Genomic DNA, 25590 nt, shown 5'->3' with positions numbered 1-25590 from the left:
CGGCCAGTAACTGCCCTCACAGCCTTTGGGTGTTCCGTCACTGAGGGGGAAGGTGGAACCAGTATATACACAGCAAGCTCCCACCAACTGCAGTGCAACAGAAGACATAAGCTGCTATAGTCACCCAGAGTGAGGAGTAAATATTGGCCTCATCAGTACTGCCCCTCCCACAGTGCAACCCTCCCTCAGTACTGCCCCTCCCACAGTGTGACCCTCCCACAGTACTGCCCCTCCCACAGTGTGAGCCTCCCACAGTACCGCCCCTCCCACAGTGTGACCCTCCCACAGTGTGACCCTCCCACAGTACTGCCCCTCCCATAGTGTGACCCTCCCACAGTACTGCCCCTCCCACAGTACTGCCCCTCCCACAGTGTGAGCCTCCCTCAGTACCGCCCCTCCCACAGTGTGACCCTCCCACAGTACTGCCCCTCCCACAGTGTGACCCTCCCTCAGTACCGCCCCTCCTACAGTGTGACCCTCCCTCAGTACTGCCCCCCTACAGTGTGACCCTCCCACAGTACTGACCCTCCCTCAGTACTGCCTCTCCCACAGTGCGACCCTCCCTCAGTACTGCCCCCCTACAGTGTGACCCTCCCTCAGTACTGCCCCCCCCCCACAGTGTGACCCTCCCACAGTACTGCCCCTTTGATGCACAGAACCAGAAATCAGAAGTCTGTGTCACAGCTCCCTGACTGTCCTGCGTCGGGTACCTTATACAGGTCAGGCAGCTCAGAGCTGCTGCCTCACAGCGCCAGAGACCCGGGTTCAATCCTGACCTTTGGTACTATCTCCGTGGAGTTTGCACATTCTCCCTGTGACTGTGAGGGTTCCCTCAGGTTCCTCCCACATCCCAGAAACATGTAAGTTGCCCCTAGTGTGGAGGTGAGTGATGGAATCCAGAGCAGTGGAAGGGAAAGTGGGGATAATAAAATGGCATTACTGTAGCATTGGTGTAAATGGGTCAGCACACACTCGATGAGCTGAAGGACCTGTTTCTGTGCTGCGTGCCTCTCTGATTCTGTGTTCCTCTGCTGGGCGAGGACAGCTTGGACCTTTCCCCTCAGACCCTCATGAGCTTACGGTAAAGTTTGGGGCAGCCTGGTTTCTCTCTGGAACCTCTCTGCTGGTGGAACAACACTGTCCTGTACAGTCTGACTGGAATATCAGGGATCGGTTCTGGGACCTCTACTTTTTGTGATATTTATAGATGACTTAGATGAGGGGGTGGAGGGCTGGGTTAGTAAGTTTGCGGACGACACTAAGATAGGTGGTGTTGTGGATAGTGTGGAGGGCTGTCGGAGCTTACGGAGCGATATTGATAGGATGCAGAGCTGGGCTGACAAGTGGCAGATGGAGTTCAATCCGCAGAAGTGTGAGGTGGTACACTTTGGAAGGACAAACTCCAGGGCAGAGTACAGGGTAAACAGCAAGGTACTTGGCAGTGTGGAGGAGCAGAGGGATCTGGGGGTTCATATTCACAGTTCATTGAAAGTTGCCTCACAGGTGGAAAAAGCAGTTAAGAAGGCCAATGGGATGTTGGCTTTCATAAGTCGCGGGATTGAGTTTAAGAGCCGCGAGGTTATGATGCAGCTTTACAAAACTCTAGTTAGGCCACACTTAGAGTACTGTGTTCAGTTCTGGTTGCCTCATTATAGGAAGGATGTGGAGGCATTGGAGAGGGTGCAGAGGAGATTTACCAGGATGCTGCCTGGATTGGAGAGTATTGAGTATGAGGAGAGGCTTAAGGTGCTAGGGCTTTATTCACTGGAAAGGAGGAGGATGAGAGGAGACATGATAGACATATATAAAATATTGAGAGGAATAGATAGAATAGACAGTCAGCGCTTCCTTCCCAGGGCACCAATGCTCAAGACGAGAGGTCATGGCTTTAAGGTTATGGGTGGGAGGTTCAGGGGAGATGTCAGAGGGAGGTTTTTCACCCAAAGAGTGGTTGGTGCATGGAATGCACTGCCTGGGGTGGTGGTGGAGGCAGATACATTGAACAGGTTCAAGAGCTTGTTGGATAGGCATATGGAGGAACGTGAGATAGAGGGATATGCGGGAGGAAGGGGTTAGGTAGTGTGAGGGTGGTCTGATGGACGGCACGACACGGTGGGCCGAAGGGCCTGTTTTGTGCTGTATGGTTCTATGGTTCTACGATGTTACTAATATTCTAGACTGTTGGATTATAACCTTTGAATGTTTGTGGGTACTTTGCAGGTACTTTCCTCTGTACCTTAAATATCCCAGCAGTGTTTTTGAAACAGAAAATGCTGGAAACACTCAGCAGGTCAGGCAGCGTCTGAGGAGAGAGAAGCAGTTGACATTTCAGGTCAAAGACTCTTCAGCCGAACTGAGAAAGTGATTAAACATGTTAGTTTTAATCTACAACTGAAGGCTTAATCGTTTTATCTCTTTCCAAGTTCTGATGAAGATCCTTTGTCCCAAAGTGTTAACGGTTTATCTCTCCACAGACGCTGCCTGACCTGCTGAGTGTTTCAGCACTCTCTGTTCTTATTTCAGATTTGCAGCATTGCAGTTTTCAGATTTTTCTTCTTGATAAGTTGGCCTGAGGTGGAAGGGGTTGGAGTGATTAAGGGGCCTTTGCTTATTTGTGGTTCCTATGCCTCTGACGTACCTGGAGCCACTCCCGCTCAATGAGTGCTTGGAAGCCACTGATGGTCCTACAGTCCGGGTCCAGGATGACCTGTGCCAGCGATGTGAGCTGCAGTACAGAGTCCCTGCCCTCAGATCCGTGGATCAGAACACACGCTTCCTCCCTGCGCAAACGGCAATCAAAGACACAATCTTGGTCAGTTTAATTGCAGCTGTTTACACTGAACCCTTCAACACAACACTTAATGTTGAAATAATCAAAATCTTTGCTGAAGTCCATCACACTCGAGAGTTTGCAACGCTGAAGGAGACTTTCCCACCCCATTCTGGAGTAAAGTCACTGCTGTGGTGCCAGCATTCTTTAGGTTATCCGACTAATGTCCCCAACACTTTAAGATCTGTATTTCTGCATCAAACCCTTTCTTTTACATTCAGTTGATGAGACTGTCACTTGGCAAGGAAGCTTTTTGTTCCGAAAATGATTTCAAAGTGTCAATAAATGGTGTCAGCAAGAACAGAAACTGCACAAAGAAAAGTACTGCCCCAGGAATACAACAAGCCCGATGTTTCAGAGCAACATTGTGATGACTGGATACTGTAAACATTCATCCAAAAATTACCAGTCAAGTTCAATGTAATTTCTCCCGAATTCTGGCGAGTGTCTGTGGTTGGAAGATTGGACTGAGACTCAGCCTTTCATAGGGTGTGGCCATGTGTACCTGATGTAGAGACAGGAGTGAGGGGATGTTGGGGCAGGGGTGAGGGGAGGGGTTGTAGGGACAGTAGTGAGGGGTTGTAGGGGGCAGGACTGAGGGGATGTAGGGGGCAGGGGTGAGGGGAGGGGGATGTAGGGACAGGAGTGAGGGGATGTAGGGGGCAGGGGTGAGGGGAGGGGGATGTAGGGGCACGGGGGGGGTTAGTTGCCCATGGAAGAGCATCACAACTAGATTCAGCTCCAAGCACAGAATGTGAGGCATGGGGAACGTGTCCAACTGTAGGTAGCTCCCACTCTAAAGCCTGCTACAGTCAGCATACATTACCTGTCCACACACTGTGCAGCGAGGCAGGCAGTTGTCAGTACGGTTTTCACGTGAGACAGCCACTTTGAAGCCTCCAGTTTACTGAGCCAGCGGTCAATGCTATTGGACTGGTCATTGCAAGCTTCAACCAACTTAACCAGGCTGTCCTGCAGCACTCTGCCTCTGTAACAGAACACATCCAGACGGTGAGAAAAGGCATCAGCTCACAGTAACCTTCCTAAATGCAGCGACGGTGGGAGTTAGTGGTCCTGTGCCAAGGGTGGTGTGTCTGTGGATCGGTCTCAGTGTTAGTGTCCAGGACCTGATATCACAAGTCTACGGCCCAACGTCAGGCCGACCGTGCCGTTGATCTGCTGCAGAGACTCGACCCGAGACATCAGCCTCCACACCGCTGACCAGTTCTGAACCTGTTCGTTCCAGGAGGTCCCCCCACACTCGCGCCACCAGCACAGACTCCTCCCGCCCTAGAACTCCCTCCCTAATTGTGGGTGTACCCACACTTCCAAGGACTGCAGTGGTTCAAGGAGGGAGCTCCTCACCACCTTCTCAAGGGCATGTCGGGATGGACAAACACACACTGCGCAGCCTGCGATGCCCACACCCCCTGGCAGAATAAACTAAACCCCCGGTGCTTGTATCTGTTGTGTGGTCTCTCACCTGTCTATGGGTTTGTGCAGTCTTTTCCAGTTGGGGTAGTTCCCTTTCGATTCCCAGCCGCCACCCTTGACTTTGGCCTGATGTGCTGCCTTGTACGGAGCGTGTGTCGATGATGTACCCCTCCGTCCCTGCTGGGAGCCGGCAGCCAAGAGACGCTCATCCTCCTTACACCTCTTCCCATTGGCACCAGTCAGTGGCTGGCTGCTCCGCATAATCACCTACAGACCACGTAACTTCAGATAAAAACACTCACCTCAGTCTGATGCATTATTCCCATCCTCCTAAACACCAACAGACCATAAGATACAGAGCAGAATTGGGCCATTTGGCCCATCAGTCTGCTCTGGCATTCAATCATGGCTGACTTTTTTTCCCCACCTCTTTCTCCCGCCTTCCCCCTGTAACCCTTAACCCCCTTACCAAATCTCTGCCTTAAATACACCCAAGGACTTGGCCTCCACTGCCCTCTGTGGCAACGGATTCACCACCCTCTGGCTGAAGAAATTCTTCCTCATCTCGGTTCTAAAGGGACGTCCCTTTATTCTGAAGCTGTGCCCTCGGATCCTGGACGATCCCACTGATGGAAACATCCTCTCCACCTCTATCCAGGCCTGAACAGATTTATTACCGGGCTACAAAAAGCTTTTGGTACCGTACAGCTGAACCAAGATGCAACATTCTGTGCTGGATGAGATCAGGACTTCAAAGGACATTGCACACAATGCAGTTTGGGATCACGTATCTCCAACCGTGCTGAGGCCTGCACTCAGATGCCCGACAGAAGCACCGACGTTACTGGTCGTGCAGTGATGAATCCAGTGTGGAAACAGTTGAAACCACCAGAAAGCAAGTTCTAATGCACAGAAGCAGGACATGCTTGACTGGCATCAGTCTTGAGGAGTCTACTATGGAGGCACCAGAGAGAGGTTGAGTTGTACAGCACATAAACAGGCCCTCTGCCCTACCACATCCATGCCAACCTTCTTGCTCATTTACACTAATCCCATTTGCCTGTCCATGAACCTGTCTAACTGTCTTTTAAATGTTGTTATTGTACCTGCCTCAACTACTTCCTCTGGCAGCTCGTTCCATATACCCACCACCCTCTGCATAAAGGAGTTACCCCTCAGGTCCCTTTAAACCTTTCCCCTCTCACCTTGATTTTTTCTCTAATTCCACCTCCTCTGGCAGTGAGTTCCAGATATCAACCACCTGTGTAAAACTTGCCCCGAAATCTCCTTTCAAACTCGTTCCTCTCAACCTTAACCGATGCCCTTGTCTTTTAGATACCCCTACCATGGGAAAGAAGATTTCTGACTATCTGCCTCTATCCAACTTGCTCCACTCCCACCCACCTTTTTATACCTGGACTCTGCCCTCTTTCTTTCCAGTCCATATGAAGGGTCTCAAACCCAAGACACGTCGACTCTTGCTCCATTTCCCTCCACAGGATGTCTGCCCGAACCCCGCCTGAGTCCTCCAGCAATTGAGTGTTGCTCAAGATTTCCAGCATCCGTAGTCTTGTACCTACTCTATCCCAGCCTCTCATAACCTTATATACATCTACTGTCACCAATCAGCCTCCTTCACTCCAGGGAAAACAAGCCAGCCTGTCCAATCTCTCCCCATAACTGAAGTCCCCCGATCCAGGCAACATCCTGGTGAATCTCCTCTGCACTCTCTCCAGTACAACCGCATCCTTCCCACAGTGTGGTGACCAGAACTGTACACAGTGCTCCATGTGTGGTCTAACCAGTGCTTTCTAAAGTTGAAAATGTCCCAACTTCTATATTCTATACTCCAGTCTATGAATGCAATATGACCATATGCCTTCTTCACCACCCCATTTACCTGTGTTATTACTTTCAGGGAAATGTGGACTTGAACCCCGAGGTCTCTCTGTTCACAACATTCCTTAGCCCTCTACCATTGTCCTACATGCCCCACCCCAATTTGACTTCCAAATGCATCACTTTGTACTTATTTGGATTAAATTCCATCTGCCAATGCTCTGCCCAAATTTCCATCTCATTTACAACCTGCTGTACTCTTAGACTATCCACTACACCACCACTTTTGTGTCAACTGCAAACCCACTATTTGTACTTCTTACATTCACATCCAAGTCGTTAACATACATCAGAAACAGCAAGGGTTCCCGCACCCATCCCTGTCAGACTGTGCACCACTGGTCACAGACAGAGAAGATGTGCAACAAGACTGGGTGGCACAGCTGTTAATGCTGCTGCCTCACAGCTCCCAGTGACCCAGGTTCAGTTCTGACTTCTGTGCTGTCTGTGTGGAGTTTGCACGTTCTCTGTGACCCTGTGGTGTTTCCTCTGGCAGCTCCAGTTTTGTCCCATATCCCAAAGACATGCAAGTTGATAGGTAATTGGCTGCTGTAAATTACTCCTAGTGTAGGCTTTTGGCAAAAAGAGTCAAAGAGGATTTGACGAGCTGCTGCGAGGGAGAATACATTGCCGGGGTAGAGGGAAATCAGCGACAGGGGCAATGGGACTGATGGGACTGCTGTGCTCAGACATAGCATGGAATCTGTGGCTGAATGTCCTCTTGTGTGTTACAAGACTGCATTGCAGGGGAGGTTGTAGCAGATTTAGGTGAGTTCTACCTGTGACAAACTGGAAGGATTTGAGTTTCACATTGGAATTCAACCCGGAGAAGTGTGAAGTGATACACTTCAGGAGATCGAATTCGAAGGCAGAATACAAGGCTAATGGCAGAACTCTTAGCAGTGTGGAGGAACAGAGGGATCTTGGGGTCCACGTCCATAGATCCTTCAAGGTTGCCACGCAGGTCGACAGGGTTGTTACGAAGGCGTATGGAGTGTTGGACCTTCATTAAGTCGGCGTACTGAGTTCAAGAGCAGCGAGGTGATGTTGCGCTCTATAGAACTCCGGTCAGACCACACTTGGAGTATTGTGTTTCAGTCTGGTCACCTCATTATAGGAAGGATGTGGAAGCTTAGAGAGGGTGCAGAGGAGATTTACCAGGATGTTGCCTGGATTGGAGAGCATGTCTTATGAGGAGAGGTTGAGTGAGCTCGGGCTTTTCTCTTTGGAGAGAAGGAGGTTGAGAGGTGACCTGATAGAGGTGTACAAGATGATAAGAGTCATAGATCAAGTGGACAGTCAGAGACTTTTTCCCAGTGCAAACAATGGCTAACACGAGGGGACATAATTTTAAGGTGATTGAGGAAGGTATAAGGGGGGATTTGAATGTCAGGGGTACTTTTTTTTTACACAGAGAGTGGTGGGTGCATGGAACGCACTGTCAGCAGAGGTTGTGGGGGCAGATACATTAGGGACATTTAAGAGACCTCTTAGATAGACACATGAATGATAGAAAAATAGGGGGCTATGTGGGAGGGAAGGGTTAGATAGATCTTAGAGCAGGATAAAACGTCAGCACAACATTGTGGGCTGAAGGGCCCGTACAGTGCTGTAGTGTTCTATGTTCCTTGGCAGAAAGCCAATAATCAAGGCACATTAAACAGCAGTTGGGGATATCCCAAGGTCCTAGTTTCACTGCTTCTGAAGCACCACCATGGCTGCAGAAGAGTCCAATCGGTGTCCTTCACTCAGGGACTTTAGTCTAGAACACACCAGCCACCTCAACTGCCCTTGAACTGAGTAGCTAACTTTTACATTAGTGGCAGAGTTGTACAGCATTGAGACAGCTCCATGCTGACTGTACTGCCCATTGACACTAATCCCATTTGCCCGCATTAGGACCGTATCCCTCCATGCCTTGTCTATTGCAGTGTCTGTCTAATGCCCATCCACTTCCCTCAGACTCCACCACTCACCGACACACTAGGGATAACTTACAGCCTCCACTTCACTGACCAACCACCTGACTTGGGGTGTGGGAGGAAACTGGTGCCTGGTGGGAAACCCAGGCATGGGGAAATGTGCAAACTCCACACAGACAGCACCCAACATCAGAATTGAACTGGGGTTGCTGGAGCTGTGAAGCAGCAGCACCAGCGGGCAGCAACACAATCACTCTGCTTCTACAGGCCCAGTGAGGTGACACTTACCATTCCATTCCTCGTGTGATAGTAAACTGAGCACTGGAACGGTCACCTTGCCGAAACTTGCCACAGCCTTCAGTGCTGCATCACTGATGGACTTGTGAACAATCGTAACCTCAGGGTAGCTCGTGCACACAGTGGAACTCTTTGTTCCACGTAACTAAGCCTCCAGTTATTGGTCTACATGAGAAAAAAAAAAGACTAAATTAGTTGCTGAACAGCAAGGAGGATCGGACTTCCTGGCAGTGGTTAGTTCACAGCCTGGGGAAGCAATGATTACTGCTGAGATTGGAGGGGCTCTATCCCGACAGGATACCATGAGACAACTGCCCCAGCACCCATGGTAAATGAGCTCCCCACAGTTCCTGGCAAGAAGAATGGTAGGTGTCTTTAGGACAGGTCTGCTGACAGCTGAGACCATAATGAATGTGGCCTGTGAAATGGACGATGGCTCCTCTCCCTCCTGACTTAGAATGGTCATTAATGCAGCTTCCCACTAATTCCATATCAGTGTGAAAGACGTGCAGTCAAGCTGTCACACTTGGTCAGAGGAGGGACAGTCAGCTGAATGGATCACTTCCTCTTCTGCACTGACATTGGAAGTTTTAAAAGACAATCTCACATGGACAACATCTGTCTTTACCTCTCGTTGTCTTGGTGAAGCAGCCAGCATAATCAAGGACCCCACCCACCCAGGACATTCTCTCTTCTCTCCTCTTCCATCGGGTAGAAGATTACAGGAGCCTGAGGGCACGTACCACCAGACTTAAGGGCAGCTTCTACCCCACTATGATAAGACTATTGAACGGTTCCCTTATACAATGAGATGGACTATGACCAGTCAGCGATCTACCTTGTTGTGACCTTGCATCTTATTGCCACTGGCACTTTCTCTGTAGCTGTGACACTTTACTCTGTACTGTTATTGTTTTTACCTTACTTACTTCAATGCACTCTGTACTAACCCAATGTAACTGCACTGTGTAATGAATTGACTTGTACGATCAGTTTGTAAGACAAGCTTTTCACTTGGTACAAGTGACAATAATAAACCAATACCAATACAACACTTAGTCCACAGCTGCAAGTATATCTGAACTGCCTGCCTTCAGTGATCAATACAAGAAAATATTTTAATTCTTTCTTTTCATGGTTGATTTGTCACATCAGTGAGCTGATCGGGTGTGACAATTCTATCGGTCAGTTCCTACCCCCACAGCCCCTCTCATGGCCCAACACCAAGAGCAGATGTGGGACTGAGATCACTGGAAATGATCAGCTAACTCAGGGATACAGGAACAAGAGACCATTCAGCCCCTCGATCCTGTTCTGCCATCCAATGTGATCCTGAGTAATCTGTGGCCCAAATTCATACATTGACATGTTTCTAAATCCCCCAATAGATTTGGTTACATAAAAAATAACTATCAACCTCAGATTTAAAATGAACAATTACCCCATATATATTTTATCTGTTTGGAAGAATTCCACATTTCTGCTATCTCATGGAGAGGTGTTTCTAAAAATGAAACATTTAATTGTTTGAAATGTCTTTAGTTTTGAATATTCAGTAATAAACTAACGTGTGTAGACAGCTTGGTGAACGGTCTTCAGGAGTGCACCATGTCCCAGCCTATGCTGCAGGCTCACTTTCTTTGGTCGGTAGAAGAAGGGGTACGTGTGACCGACGGACTCCAGGGACGACAGTGCCTAAAATCCAAATCAGAACAAATGGGAATGTGGCAAAGAAGCACCCAGAACCTGCAATAAAGACACAACGAGTTACCCAATGTTGCCGCGGGAGAGGAGGAGTAAAGCTGAAATTAGGTGAGCGCCCGGAACGTATTCGTGCTGGTTGACTGGTGCTCCAGTTTGTGGCAGAGTTGTTAAGTAATTTCAAAATGAAGTTAAGCTTGGCATTTCCCCCCCTCTGCAATGTCATGTCTAAAATGTTTCCAACCAGCGCTTCCCTACCCCAACCCCACTTCAGGTCTGTCTATCTCCTGACAGGCAGGAAACAGGGAAAAAAGTCATCTTTTCCAATCTCCTCAGGCCACTTGACATGTCCATTAACTGTTTCACTCGCCTTACCTTTGTTATAACTGGCTACCTGTCCTGAGTCACTGACAGCCTGCTGTGTGCTCACTTTGTTTATCCCCCATTTGGAAAATGATCTATTCTAGGTGACCATTGACCCCCATAGAGATCTGCTGTGTGAGTGTTTGGAATTGACTTAGGATGATATACAATTGGAAGGAATTATGGGTGTCAGTTAGAAGCAACACTTTAAAAAAAACCTGGAATGCTGGAAGAAGGAGCTGTGGAAAGAGAAAGACAGTCACGGTCTCAGGTCCAGGACTCTTTGCCACTTCTGCTGTTGATGGCCAAGAGTCAGCAGAAGACAGAGCAAGCCACTGTCTGGGAGTGCTTCAGCAAATTCCCACCTGGATGTTTTATTCCCTTAGCTCCTTTGACAAATGGAGTGGGGATCTGTAAAGACACCTTAGTCACTCATGCATCATTCGATACTCAATGGAGCTTGGCAATGTTTAAGCATTCTTCCATTCCTGGTATCTCCAGGTACCAGATGCACAGGTCTTTACACTTACGGTTTATTACCCCTCGAAGACCCAGCAAATCTGAAAAAAGAGGAAAAAAAACACTTACAAATTGCAGCAATAATTTGGGGAATGCAGACAATGGATTCTGCTGAAACTCTGACCCTAACCCTAATTCTTGACATTGTCAGAAATAGCATCAAAGTTCTAACTTTGATTTTGTGATACATAACACCGCAACTTTTTCTAGGCATTTAATTTTCAAAAGGAAAGCCAGTCTGTTTCTTGTAACATTCAAAGCTCTCAAACTATCGATGGATTATAAATCGATTCAGGCTTGTTCTTCCTTCTCACCTTCCTGAATTAAGCAGAAAAGTCACAGGGACACAGGTGGGTGTCAGTAGCAATGACTTAAACCCGTGCAACCCCAAAGCTGTAAATAGGTTTCCTAGAACCTTTGACACCTCAGCAGTGTTTGGAGCAGTTATTAGTGAAGTCCTGGTGGTTGAAAATGGGTGACTGCCAGCTGACTCCACATCATGAGACCTTGATTTAATAAAAATGCAATTCATTGGGTTGTATGAAATGCCCAGAGAATGGCAGTGAATTCATGCTGTGAATATTGGTATTAGCAAATTCATCACATTGAGATTTTGAATGACATACTTAATAACAAAGCTGAGATTGAAATGCAACATTAAAGCAACTTATTGAGCATTAAAGAGCTGTTTCAGGCACGGTTTAGGGATACTCTCACAGGAAAAGGCAGGAGACCAAAGTTCAGCGAAGTGAGGGGGGGACATTGCAGATGCAGGGGAGGTGCTAGTGGCCCGGAATATGGTAAATGTGATGTCCTTGCTGAAAAAGGGTTACAGTGACATGTTGAGAACAGTACAGCACGGGAACAGGCGTTCCGACCAGTCAGCTAAACCGCAATGATGGGGAAGGTTCAAGAATCTTGAACAAATTAGTTGACACTAGGAGAAGTTTGGATTACATAAGGACATAAGAAATAGAAGCAGGATCATTCCAACTGACTGGGGTTTTGTAAACCGAACATCAAATTACATTGCAAAATAGATTCAGTATTCAAACTTAGTCACAATTAGTAAAAGATATCAAAACACAGCCACTTTCAAATTATAGAAAGAATCAATATATTTCTCTGGAGATTTAAAATTCCCTACAGTACATTCCTGCACCATTAATCTCACAAACATAAGAAGATCAACTCAATGGTGACACACAGGGAGGGAATAAATCCAACCTCTCAGCCTTTGAAACCACATTTGATCCTTTCCGCAGGGGGTTTGGTTGGTATGGATTTTGGTGCACCTGCTCTCCACTTTGTGTGAGAGATGAGTATTGTTAGGGCGGTGCGTTGATTAGGGGTGGAGAGACCAGGGTCAGTGACTGGTCTGCCCTCTTCCATCACTTCATCACCTGCTCAAAACCTGAATCAGTGATCAGAAAAAAAATTAAGACCTTGCAGCCACTTTTTGGCTGATGAGCATGAAGATGCTGCTGGTTTCAAGAAGCGCTTTTCATCCATCATATTTTGTCAAAAAAAAGGTACAGTTTTGCCAAGGTGGAGCTGCTTCTACACAGCCCGTCTCCTCACCTGCCCAGCCATCAATCTCCACCATCACACCGCTCCCCGACCACCTGCCCAGGCCATCGATCCCAGTGACCATCACACCCGCTCCCTGACCACCTGCCCAGCCATCGATCTCAGTGACCATCACACACCGCTTCCCTGACCACCTGCCCAGCCATCGATCCTCAGTGACCATCACACCGCTCCCTGACCACCTGCCCAGCCATCGCTCTCAGTGACCATCACACTGCTCCCTGACCACCCTGCCCAGCCATCGATCTCAGTGACCATCACACCGCTCCCTGACCACCGCCCAGCCATCGATCTCAGTGACCATCACACCGCTCCCTGACCACCAGCCCAGCCATCGATCTCAGTGACCATCACACCGCTCCCTGACCACCTGCCCAGCCATCGATCTCAGTGACCATCACACCGCTCCCTGACCACCTGCCCAGCCAACTCTCCTAGATACCCCTCAGGAACCACCCCCTCTCCACAAACTCTCTCTACATTCCCCTTCCCATTTAAAACATCTCTTCTCTTGTAAGGGCCTTGCTGCCGGGATGACTGCCGCACATGTAGAGCTGTGGCCCCATATTTCCTCTTTGCTCTGCTTGTCACATTAGACCTCTTGAGTGGATACTTAATCATTTCATCCAACTTTATCTCCATTTGAATGGATAAAAATCTTGGGAAAACCCCCTCAATGGGACGGGATCGCTCCCATCCACTGAAACAGGGGGCCAGCCTGTTACCGATGGGAAGGTACAACTGACATCCAGTGAGTGGAGCTGGAAACTGGTTCTCCCCCAACACATTTTCTCCCTTTGCAGGGCTGCAGGCATGATACACAGCACTGTGCTCTGGAGGTGATCACTTTTGTTATGTAACCTGCAGTTCCAAGCGATCTGTTCTGCCTCGGGAAGTGATTGTGCAGAAGTCGGTAGTAGCCAGCCCCTGCCCTGTTCCCCACCACTTGTTCAACATTTATTTTTCATGACAGAATGTAACAGACCACCCCTGCAGGACATTCATCCTCCACTCCAAGGAGTCTCAGTGAGCAGGGCACCCCAGTCCTTCCCGCAGTCCCCACTCAGACACAGGTCCCCCTCTCTCCCCTCTCCATGTAGTGGGCCAAGCTTCAGCGAGAATCCTCAGCAGCGCTTCGATTGCCACTGGCACCAGCCCACAGACTCACAGATCAGGAGATCCCTTACTCCCAGAGATGAAAGTGCAGGCAAATGGCACTAGCTTAGGTGGGCAACTTGGTCATCGCGGACAAGTTGGGCAGAAGGGCCTGTTTCTGTGCTGTGTGACTCTATGGGGAGCAACAAATGATGGGGGGCTGGTGAGGTGGAGGTCAGCTCAACAGTTTGGTGACTGATCCCACTGATCTGACCATGTGCCAATCAGAGACAAAGGTTGGGGGGAGTTCTGACCCAGTGACTGAAGGGCTAGGCACTGACAGGCAACAAGTGAGAGGAAAAGGCACATCTTAGACTGAGAATAAAGTCTGATGGAAGCAGAGGCATACTGCTCCTTCAGAAGGCAGCTAGACAGATATTGGAGGGAAAATACTTTGCAAGGTTACAGGGGAAGCCTGGATGTGTGAAGCCGCCTGGGCTGCTGTACAAAGAGCTGGCACAGTGTCAATGAATCCTCTGTGCTGTGAGGACACAACGGTTCTACCAAGGCAGGGGGACTGGACTCTGTGCTTTCCCTGACTCATGCATGTTCCTCAGCACCAGCTCTGGCAATCCCAAATTCAGAACAAGAGGTTGGCAATCAATACAGACTTCATCCTTTACCAAAACTCCAGCGTTTCTGCCCACAGAATAAGAAGCGCAGGAAGGGAATCTGTTGTGTACTTCCCGACCCGCGCCAGGATGTTCATCAACACACGGTGCCTGCAGTTTGTGGGGAGATTCTGCACACACGGAAACCCATGTCACTGTCCATTCAAAAATACATAACAGAATCCATCCCAGGCCATTCCTTCAGCACATTCTGCTGACTTAAATAAAGAACAGCTCAGTTTCCCAGTAGTAGAACATGCAATGTAACACGTGACATAGTTGATGTGAACTGGAGGATGGGTTAATAATTCCCAAGTGTGCAGTGATCAACCTGCTACATCACTGATGCAGTAACGACAGAAATACTGTAGTCCTCCCAAGTCACAATGACTCTATGATTCCAAGTACATTAGGATCTTGTGTTAAAGTCATGCTCCTGCTGGTGTTACCTGGTGGATAAAGAGAACATGTAGGTGGGATAGACAGTGGAAGGGTTGGGTAGAAGGGTGACTGTACACAAACCGCACAGACCACACACAGTTTCCAGTTTCGTACAAGGTCCATGGAACAGCCTCACTATGGAAGAACGGCCAGGTTTACCTCAGTTAAATAGATGGACCAGGATCTGTAGGTAAAGGGAGTATAGGGGCAGGGGGGCTGTGAGAAGCAGGGGCAGGGGAAGGGTGCAACGTAACGGGCCTGTGTGACTCTTATTCCATTCACGTCTCCGTCTTTCCTTTGTGTTCCAATGAACTCAAAACCAGTAAACAAGAACCAGGTGTCTACGAGGCATTGACAGGGTCGACCTGCAGTGGGGGAACACTGGGCAAGGAGGCACAATCCCAGAAATGGAGACACATAATGGGAAGGATGAACTTTCTCCTCACAGAGATGTTGAGACTAGAGGGTCAAATGGAGCTTCCAGAGCGAGACTGAGAGATGTTTGGCAGCAGCGGCGTGCAGGATTATGGAACTTGGCAGGTAGATGGTGTTAACTCCCAGATCAGCCATGATCTCATTGAATGGCAGCACGAGCTACTGGGGCTGAATGGTCTGCTCCTGCTACAACAATCTTCACAGTCACATCAGAGCAAACAACAGACCAGAAAGAGCACAAACAAAGCTTTGTAACATTAGCAGAAACTGAGGCAAGCCTTAAAATACTCTCTGCAGAAGTGACGATGAGTTTGGACACGGATGGTTCTATCCAACAGGGACCAGCAGAAACCGTCTGGTAACCGCGGGGAAGGAACCTTCAGTTGTCCAACAGAGTGTGCACAGCACAATGCTTTGAGTGGAGCACAGAAGGAGCAGCGGGCAGCAGTTAAATACCAGACCTGTCCCCGTTTGGATCATTACACACTTGACGGTTTGGTATCCACTCAGGTTCTGACACTGGTGAGAAAACAAAGGGAGAAAGAAAAGGCAACAGGGTCGGAATTATTGTCGGAGCGAGAGAAGCATTTGTTAACATTGAGTTCTGCCTTCAGTAAACCACCACCGCTGGTCATGTTACATCAGAAAATTAGAGTGATTTTTGTAGGTTAAATACAAATCACTACTAAAATTAGATGTCAGAAACACAGAACTTAACTTAAGAAATCAGCAGTAGAAAGTGTTAGAAAGTGGAGTGTAGGGATGTCAGGGAAGCTTCATCCATCAAACCTAGGACCAGCCAAGTGTTGACGCTGACACCCCAGGAGGGGACTCGGAGTGTCCCAGGAGCCACAGCGGAGGCTGCAACTTGATATGAACACCGGGTCAGCTTACACTGAGCCTCCATTGAGCCTTGAGGCAGATCTCCCACTAACACGAAATCACAGGCACTTGATCTGGGCCACACGTTGTCCCTGTGGGAGATGGGAGCAGACTCTCACCAGATCCCAGCTCCCTGATGTCCATGTGCCCTGTGTTTGGGGTAGGGGGGTAGGGGGCCACGGGATGCCTCAGTGCAGTGTGTGGAGAGGGGAGGGGGAGGGGGGGGAAGGGGGAGGTGAGGGAAGGGGGAGGTGAGAGGAAGGGGGAGGTTGAGGGAAGGGGGAGGTGAGGGAAGGGGGAGGTGAGGGGAAAGGGGGAGGTGAGGGAGAGGGGGAGGTGAGGGAAAGGGGGAGGTGAGGGAAGGGGGAGGGAGGGAAGGGGGAGGAGGGAAGGGGGAGGGTTGCCTCAGTGCAGTGAGAGAGGAAGGGCCTGAGCTGTAGTGGTCACAGGACAAATCTGACGAGCAGGGGTCCCGGCCCCAGTCATGAGGAAGTCGGTGGGGGGAGAGGGTGGGGTTACTGACTGACCAATAGTCACAGCAGCATGGAGGAACTGTGGAAAAAAATGACAAATATTGTCAAAACTTCTTCAAAACTTATAGTTAAAACCCTTAAAAACACAGAATGTACTGAAAAAAAAACATTTGAAAGTAAAGAAACCCACTTAAATAATAAAAAAAATCTGCGTCCTTTACCCTGGCGCCCCAGCTCCCTGTCCACGGACCAGGCCCTGTCTCCCCATCCACGGACCAGGCCCTGTCTCCCCATCCACGGACCGGCTCCCACTCAGCCGCAGCCTCCTTCGCCCGGTGCAGCCTCATTGGATGGGTCCAGGCTGCCAGCTGTCCTGCTCCACTCCAGAAGCCACCTAACAGTGCAGCACTGTTGCAGCAGCAGCACGGGTCTGGCCAGTGCTGCTGCCGCCTTAGACTGGGGCCCTGTTCCTCTCCGGGGATGTCAGGCAGTGGTGCCGGAGGGGGCTAAAGTTTCTGCTTCAGGGTGAAAACCCAATGTCTGCATGTTCTGGAATTCTAGAATAAAAACAGAAACTTCTGGAAACACTCATCAGGTCGGTCAGTGTCTGTGCGGAGAGAAAGAGCTAACGTTTCAGATCTGAGACCCTTCATCAGAACAGGACAATTTAACCACTGGTTTTCTCCATCTACTTGAGTGTATAGCTCCAGGTTGGGAAGCTCAGGCTAGGACACTGCCTGGATTAGGTTGTGACCATTCCCAGGAGCTTGGATCTGCTCCGGAGTTTGTGGAAATACATGGTGACCAATCCTCCGGCGGCTTGGGATGAACTCCAGGTCACCACACGTGGAACGTGCCCTTTTCCAGAGTGAACATGTACCCCTGAGCTGGTCACACCATGTCCCTGAGTGTAAGCAGTGGCCCTGGTGCAGGAAGCTGACAGTGAAGCCCATCATCTGGGAGAGAGTGTCGAGACCGACTCCTGGCATGGATCTCTCCGCGCCACATCCTGCAAGTCTGTACACTCACCTCCCCCGTCCCAAGCTCTGCGTCTCCATGTGTGGCCAGATAGAGTCTGTGGTCTGAAACTGTAGGAGAGTTATAACAGGAGAACTTTAATTATCTCAATGTAAATTGGGACAGTAATTGTTTTTAAGGACAGAAGGTCCAGTTTCTAAACTGTGTGCAGGATAATTTTCCTGAGCAGTATGGCTCTGGTCCAGTGTGGAAGGAGGCACTGCTGGATTTGTTTCTGGGAATGAGGTAGAACAAGAGCACCAAGTTTGGTTGGGGAACATTTAGGCAATAGTGATCATAACATCACTAGCTCGGGTTAGCTGTAGAAAAGAAGGAGGGAGCAATCCAAAGTAAAACAATTAATTGGAGGAAGGCTAGATTCGATGGGATGACTGGACATTGCCCAGGTAAATTAGCAGTAAAAGTTGACAGGCAAAACCATAACAGATCACTAAACTGCCATTAAAGAAGGGATAGTTCAGGTAGAGTTGAGACACATTCCCACATGAGGCAAAGGAAGAACAAACAAATCCACAGCTCCCTGGATGACAAAAGAGAAACAGAGGACGATAAAGCAAAAATAAGTAGCTGTGTAAGGCACAGTACCTGAGGGCACATACCACCAGGCTCAAGGACAGCTTCTACCCCACTGTGATTAGACTATTGAACGGTTCCCTTATACAATGAGATGGACTCGGACCTCACGAACTACCTTGTTGTGACCTTGCACCTTATTGCACTGCACTTTCTCTGTAGCTGTGACACTTTACTCTGTACTGTTATTGTTTTACCTGTACTACATCAATGCACTCTGTACTAACTCAATGTAACTGCACTGTGTAATGAATTGACCTGTACGATCGGTTTGCAAGACAAGGTTTTCACTTTACCTCAGTACAAGTGACAATAATAAACCAATACCAATACCAATAAATACCAGCGAGACTGGGCTGGTTACAAAATCAGAAGGGAAGTGAAAATTAAACTAAGGGAGATACAGAGAACATATGAGAAAAGTCTAGTGCCAGCATGTGGGAATCCAAAAATGTATGACAGGCATATCAATCTGAAAGGGGCAGTAACAGAGGAAATGGGCCCATTAAGGCCAATGTAAACTTTAAAGAACAGGTAATCCTGTACTAAGGTTTAGTTTTTAGTTAATTATTGAAAAGACCCAATCTTTAAACCACGCTGTACCTTGAAGCAGTGTGTGCAACAAGCGGCTCCGTGCCAATGTACCAGTTCAGAGCTTATGTGAGTGCAGGGATGTTAATGTAATGATCAGGGTACTCCCATTTGGGATGGAGACCAATCAAGAACTCTGCTGCACCTGCAAGAGTTGGCTGTGGGACGTGGAGGGAGCTCTTCCTGCAGGCTTGGGAGGTTACTGTTGCTCAAAGAATTCCCCTGCTATGGGAAACACCATTCCCAAATCTAAGAGGCCATTCCGATTAGATTACCAATTCTTCCCCTCTTCTCCCCCTCCACCATCAGATTTCTGAACGGTCCATGAACACCACCTCATTATTCCTTTTATGTGCACTATTTATTTTGTAATTTTACACTGTACTACTGCCGCAAAACAACACATTTCATGTCATACAAGTTAGTGATAATAAACCTGATTCTGATTCTGCAGCACTGGAGGGGAACAACTCTGGTTCAATAAGGACTCCGGCACCAGGCACACCCAAAAATACCAGCTGAGGCTACAAAACAGAACTACCTGCATAGTAAGCTGCAAAAATAGTGTGCAATGCATGGAGCTAAGTGATCCCACAACCTGCAGAGCAGAACAACCCTCTGCAGTCCTACCATGAATGCTGGTGGACAATTAAACAGCCAATGGGAGGAGGAGGCTCCAAGAACATGCCCATCCTTGGTGACGGTGGGCCCAGCAGGTGAGAGTTGGTGACAAGGCATTCGTAGTCGTGTTCAGCCATCCTCTGCATGGAAGCACCACCACCAGCAGATTCCCCTCCAAGTCATGCACCAACCAGACTTGGGAATATATCACTGTTCTATCGCCATAACTGAGTCAACAACCTTTCCCTCAATGTCAGCAAAACAAAAGAGCTGGTCATTGACTTCAGCACATGATCCTGTATTTGTCAATGGTGCTGAGGTGGAGGTGGTTGAGAGTTTCAAATTCCCAGGTGTAAACATCACCAATAGCCTGTCCTAGTACAACCATGAAGACGCTATGGCCAAGAAAGCTCACCAGCACCTCTACTTCCTCAGAAGGCTGAGGAAATTCGGTAGGTCTCCGTTGACCTTCACCAATTTTTATAGATAGATCCTAGAAAGCATCCTATCTGAATGGATCACAGCTTGGTATGGAAACTGCTCTGTCTAAGACTGCCAGTAATTGTAGAGGGTTGTGGACATAGCCCAGATCATCACGAAAATCAGCTTCCCCTCCAGGGACTCCCCTCCACTGCCTCGGTAAAGCAGCCAACATAATTAAAGACCCCACCCACCCAGGACATTCTCTCTTCTCCCACCTTCCATAAGGCAGAAGATACAAAAGCTTGAAAACACGTACCACCAGGCTCAAGGACAGCTTCTATCCCACTGTTATCTCACTCTTGAACAGACCTCTTTTGCATTAAAAACGAACTCTTGACCTCACAATCTACCTCATCGTGGCCCTTGCACCTTATTGTCTGCCTGCACTGCACTTCCTCTGTAACTGGGACACTTTATTCTGCATTCTTTTATTGCTTTCCTTTGGACTACCTCGATGTACCGATGTTTTGAAATGATCTGCATGGATGGCTTGCAAAACTAAGTTTTTAACTCTCTCAGTACATGCGACAATAATAAACCAATTCCAAATCCTAATTCCTAAATCCGGGAACTCCCTTTCTACACACAAGAATGTAAGAAACAGGAGCAGGAGTGGGTCTGTGGGCCCTCCAACCTGCTCCACCATTCTGTAACACCAGGGCTGATCCAACCTCGTTCTCAGCACCACTGTTTTCATCATTAACTCATCATCACCTTGCTGTTTGTGGGAGCTTGCTACGTGGAAACTGTCCACTGCGTTTCCTCCACCAAATCTGTGGGCTGTCAGGCACTTTGAATATTGTGATAGGTGCTTCAGAAATGCAGATCGTTTGTTTCTTTAAACACAGTGCTCGCACACATCCTTTTGTGGGTTTGACTTCTGCAGGAAACTCTAACTGCCTCTGAGCGAGCAGCCCGCAGACTTCCTGCAGTGACGATTCCCTGGCCTTACAGACACTTTGTCCTTCGATCTATATTCATCTGCTTGCAGGAGCATTGCCAGTGATTTGGAACAGACTAAAGAAACATCAACAAGCTGTTCCACTTTCAAACTCAGATAGTTATAAGTATACCACTATTGACCCTTGCTCTGTGTTCCTGCCGATTTTCAGTATTTCTGATATTGTTCTGTGGGAGATAGCTTGGTAGGGATGCTAAAACCAACCTGTGGAATGAACAGAGTGGTTGACGTGTTAAATCTGTGAGCTTGCTGATTTATTTAGTTACACCCTCAAAGCCCAGAAGTGAGTAATACGTTTTAATTATTTCCATCCCCAGTTTATAGAGAAGTGGCTCTGGTAAAATATTACTCACCAATTCTGTACATTTTACATCTCTGGTACTTTTCATTTTTTGGATCTTCCCACATGCATCCAGTTAGGACAGCTGTCAGGGCTCTGGATTGGACTTCCCTCCTTAAACCTGCCCAGCTCTCCACCTCCTTGAAGATGCTCTTTAACACCTACCCTTTGACCAAGCTTTTTGTTCCTTATCCTGGTCTCCTGCTATTGCACAGCCTCGCTGCTTTGTCCGGTTCCCTACCTGTGGGCAGCTTGAGGTGTTTTGGCACATTACAGGTTCTATGTAAATGGAGTTTGGAACCGACTGCTGCAGTGACGAAGGAGTGCCACAGTACCGAGAGATTCCTCCTGGGATTTGTTGCACAAAGCTTGCAGATTTTATTTTCCTTGTTTTTGTTACCACAAGTTGACATCTCTCAGGAAGCCTGCTCTCATCCTGGGCCAAAATACTACAAAACCATTCACTTTTAGTTATGTTGGCAAACATTGCACATTGAATATTTTGGGAGAGATTGCATGACCTTTGAGGTTAGAATACTGATGGGGGTGAAGGATTGCATCAGTTTCTCTCTATATGGTTAACTGTTAACTGAATGGGAAACGTGAGCAGGTTTCTCAGTTCCCAAAAGGACGTCTCGTGGTCTGTTGAAATACGAAATGCCAGATTCATTGCAAAACACAGGCACGGTCAATATAGTCAAAGAGTTTCTGTTTCAATACTTTCTCTTGTAGCTCTTCCACATTCTCAACAGGGTCTCAACAGAGAGAGACAAAGGCCTGGCAGCTCTGCGCCTCCTCCAGCAGCAGGAACTAGAGTGCTGCATTGTCACAGCTGCCACTATTGGAACAAGATGTTGACCATCTTACCACAAGCCCGACACAAGCTCGAGGAAACAACTCACCTTCCAACTAAAGACAAAACAACCTTCCAGCCTCAATGCTGAATCCAACAATCTCAGACAACTCGTCTTGCAGCTCAGATTTCTACCAGTCACTGACTTTTCCTTTCTCTTTGTCTCGTCCTATTTCCACCTCCGCCAGACACACTTCATGTTATCCTTCACATTTCATTATGGCACAGTGGTGTACAGCTGTGCCTCACAGCTCCAGAGACCCGGGGTCAATCCTGGCCTCAGATGCTGTCTGTGTGGAGTTTGCACATTCTCCCTGTCACCGCATGGATTTCCTCTGGGTTGCCACATCCCAAAGACGTACAGGTTGGTAGATTAACTGGCTGCTGTAAATTGAGTGGGAAAGTTAGGGGGAAGGTGATGAGAATGTGGGGAGAATAAAATGGGATTAGTGCAGGATTAGTGTAAATGGGTGGTTGGTGATCAGTGTGGACTCAGTGGTTGAAGGACCTGTTCCCAATCTGTATGTCTCTCGGTGACATTGAAGGAGACCACTCAGCCCATCAAATCTATGCTGGCTCCCTGAGCAAACCCAGTCATCCCAATCTCATTCCCCACGTGTCAACCTCTTCTGGCCTCCACAGACCTTTCTTTGCATTTTAAAACTTGTTGTATCTCTAACTTTTTCTAGTTCTGATGAAAGATCTGAAATGCTAACTTGGTTTTTCTCTCTCCCCAGATGCTGCCTGACCTGCACTATCTGTTTTTGTTTTGCCAAGTTGTCTAACTGTTGACATTATTGGAAGCAGAGGAGAGAGTTCTCCCTGTATACTAGATAAGCAATGTACCCTGAACCCAGTTCTCTGGGACTGATTTGATTACTGTTTGAGGGGCTTTACTGGCCAATATACCTTGAAAGTTATTCATTACCTTTTGAGTTGTGATAGGATGCTGAATTAATTCACTCTTTTAATGCAATTTAAATAATACTCTTTGGCACATGTTCTGTTACAGGATGCACAATCCTAATTCTACATCCTGTAACTGATGGGTTTCTGATTGTTAACTATTGTTGAATTTTCCTCATGAGCTACACAGCCAACACCCCTTCCTCCTTCTTGCAGTCTGCCTTACATCAGCCAACCATCTTACCCTCAAAATTCTAAACCAAAGCTCTCTACCATCTCAATTTTTCCAACTTCTGTACTTTAAATCCGGGTTTATTAAACTTCAATATAGAATGTTATTAGCCACTGAGTATCATGTGTGAAACTCAGAAACATGTGACTTTGGATTTATGACAATGGGAACTTTACTATATCCAATACATCATTCTGACAGCAGAAACACATGGAGTTCATTTGTTCAAACACATTTATTTTCCAGTGGGGTTATATTTAATCAGTTTCTTGGAAGATGTAATTATCTTGTTACGGTTTTTTCAAGACTTTTTACAAAATTCCACTTGACCAAGTGATAAAACAAAATGTAATCTGAAGGAAGATGACAGATGAGTGGCGAATAATTGTGGGCTATGAGTTTATGAAAGGTGGAAGTACCTGTGTTCCTTGGCAAAGAGTCGATAAGCAGACACATGGATTTAAGGTAATTGGTAGAAGGACTGGATGAGCAGTGAGGATAATGTTTGGAACCGGAGGGTGGCAGGGGTCTGGAACCCATGGCCTGAAAGCTGTACTCTGATGTGTACTTGAAGAGCTGTCACCTGCAGGGTTGTGGACCAAGAGCTCAGAAGTAAGGTTGTCTCAACAGCTTTCTCTCGGCTAGCACGGAACTGATGGACCGAGTGGCCTGCTTCTGTTCCACAAAGTTCTGTAATTCATAGAATCAAGAGCCACACATCACAAGACCATGCCAACCACCAACCACCATTTATTCTCCCCAAGTTCCCATCAACTCCCCCAGATTCTAACCTTCACCTATACATTAAGGGCACTTTACAGCCGCCAATTAACCAACCACCCCGCACGCCTTTGGGATGTGGGAGGAACATGGAGCACCCAGGGAAAACCCACATTATCGCAGGAAGAACTTGCAAACTCCACATGAACAGCACCGGAGGTCAGGGTTGAATCTGGGTCACTGGAGCTGTGAGGCAGCAGCACTACCTGCTGTACCACTCACCTCTGAGGTGTCGGACACTGCGTGACATTGAGAAGAGAGCTGGGCAAAGATGGAGAAATCCATTAAGAAGACAAGAAATCAAAGAAAATATGATCATAAGTGTCCCAGATATTTTTGTCACATTGCAGAGTAACCACAAACAAAGACAAAAATCTGCAGATGCCACAAACCTGAAATAAAAACTGAGACACAAGAGACCGCAGATGCTGGAATCTGGAGTGACAAACAATCTGCTGGAGGAACTGTGGGGGGGAAAGGAATCGTCGATGTTTTGGGTCAAGAGCCTGCATGAGGACTTGTGGTGGGTGCCTGGAACAGGCTGCCGGGGAGGCAGTGACAGCAACGTTAGAGGCAGTTAGACAGGCACGTGAAGAGGCGGGGAACGGAGAGATACGGACCATGTGCAGGCAGGTGGGACTGGTTTAATTTGGCATCACGTTTGGCACAGAGATAGAGTCATAGAGTCATACAGCGTGGAAACAGGTCCTTCGGCCCAACCGGTCCATGCTGAGCAAGATTCTCATCTAAGTTAGTCCCATTTGCCCATGTTTGGCCGATATCCCTCTAAACCTTTCCCATCCATGTACCTGTCCAAGTGCCTTTTAAATGTTGTTAACGTACCTGCCTCACCCACTTCCTCTGGCAGCTCGTTCCATATATGGACCACCATCTGGGTGAAAAAGTTGCCCCTCAGGTTCCTATTAAATCTCTAAAGACATTGTGGGCCAAAGGGCCTGTTCCTGTGCTGTACTGTTCTATGTTCTATTGTGGGCTGAAGGGCCTATTCCTGTGTTGTAATGTTCTATGTTCTATTGTGGACCGAGGGGCCTGTTCCTGTGTTGTTCCATGTTCTATGAGTTTAAACCGGCTCTTTTAACAGTTAATTCCAATAATATATAAAACTGATAGTTCAATTACTGGACAATATTAAATGGAAACTAATGAGGGCAGAAGTAGATAGAATCTGTATAGTTAGGCCTTGCTTTTGTCCATGGAATGACTTCAATTATACCTCTGCTGTATGTACTGCTGTTGGTATTGGTTTATTATTGTCACAGATCCCGAGATACAGAGAACACTTTTGTTTACATGCCATTCAGACAGATCATTCCATACATAAGTACACTGAGGTAGTAAAAGAAAACAGGTACTCTTGAGTCTGCTTGCTTTGTCTGAACATTTTGCACAATTTGCCCACTTTTACACGGTCAGCGAGTTCCACTGCGCCGCCTTACTGTTGGGAAGGGGGTGGATGAAGCCATTCCTTGTGCACAGAGGGTTCAAGTGAGGTGCTGTGTGACTGGGCTTCTCTGCACTGGGGAGAAGGATGATGAAGCACTGCCCCATCACTGACCCTGCACGGGGACACAAGACCAGCGCAGGGTCCATGTCCATCACCGACCCTGCACGGGGACACAAGACCAGCGCAGGGTCCATG

At 47.9% G+C, this 25590-nt stretch overlaps 1 protein-coding gene across 1 annotated transcript in view; it reads right to left on the bottom strand.

Moving 5' to 3' along the window:
- LOC127581880 (myotubularin-related protein 9-like) overlaps nucleotides 1-25590 on the bottom strand; it is a 37545-nt gene that overhangs the window by 10544 nt on the left and 1411 nt on the right. The window contains 8 exon segments of the mRNA XM_052036707.1: nucleotides 2639-2780; nucleotides 3657-3818; nucleotides 4314-4531; nucleotides 8374-8397; nucleotides 8399-8464; nucleotides 9973-10077; nucleotides 10897-11006; nucleotides 17582-17640. Coding sequence (XP_051892667.1) covers nucleotides 2639-2780; nucleotides 3657-3818; nucleotides 4314-4531; nucleotides 8374-8397; nucleotides 8399-8464; nucleotides 9973-10077; nucleotides 10897-11006; nucleotides 17582-17640 — 886 coding nt within the window.

The sequence above is a fragment of the Pristis pectinata genome, chromosome 22, assembly GCF_009764475.1.
Source record: "Pristis pectinata isolate sPriPec2 chromosome 22, sPriPec2.1.pri, whole genome shotgun sequence".
NCBI classification, from domain to species: Eukaryota; Metazoa; Chordata; class Chondrichthyes; order Rhinopristiformes; family Pristidae; genus Pristis; species Pristis pectinata.
This window is presented reverse-complemented; position numbering and strand designations above follow the sequence as displayed.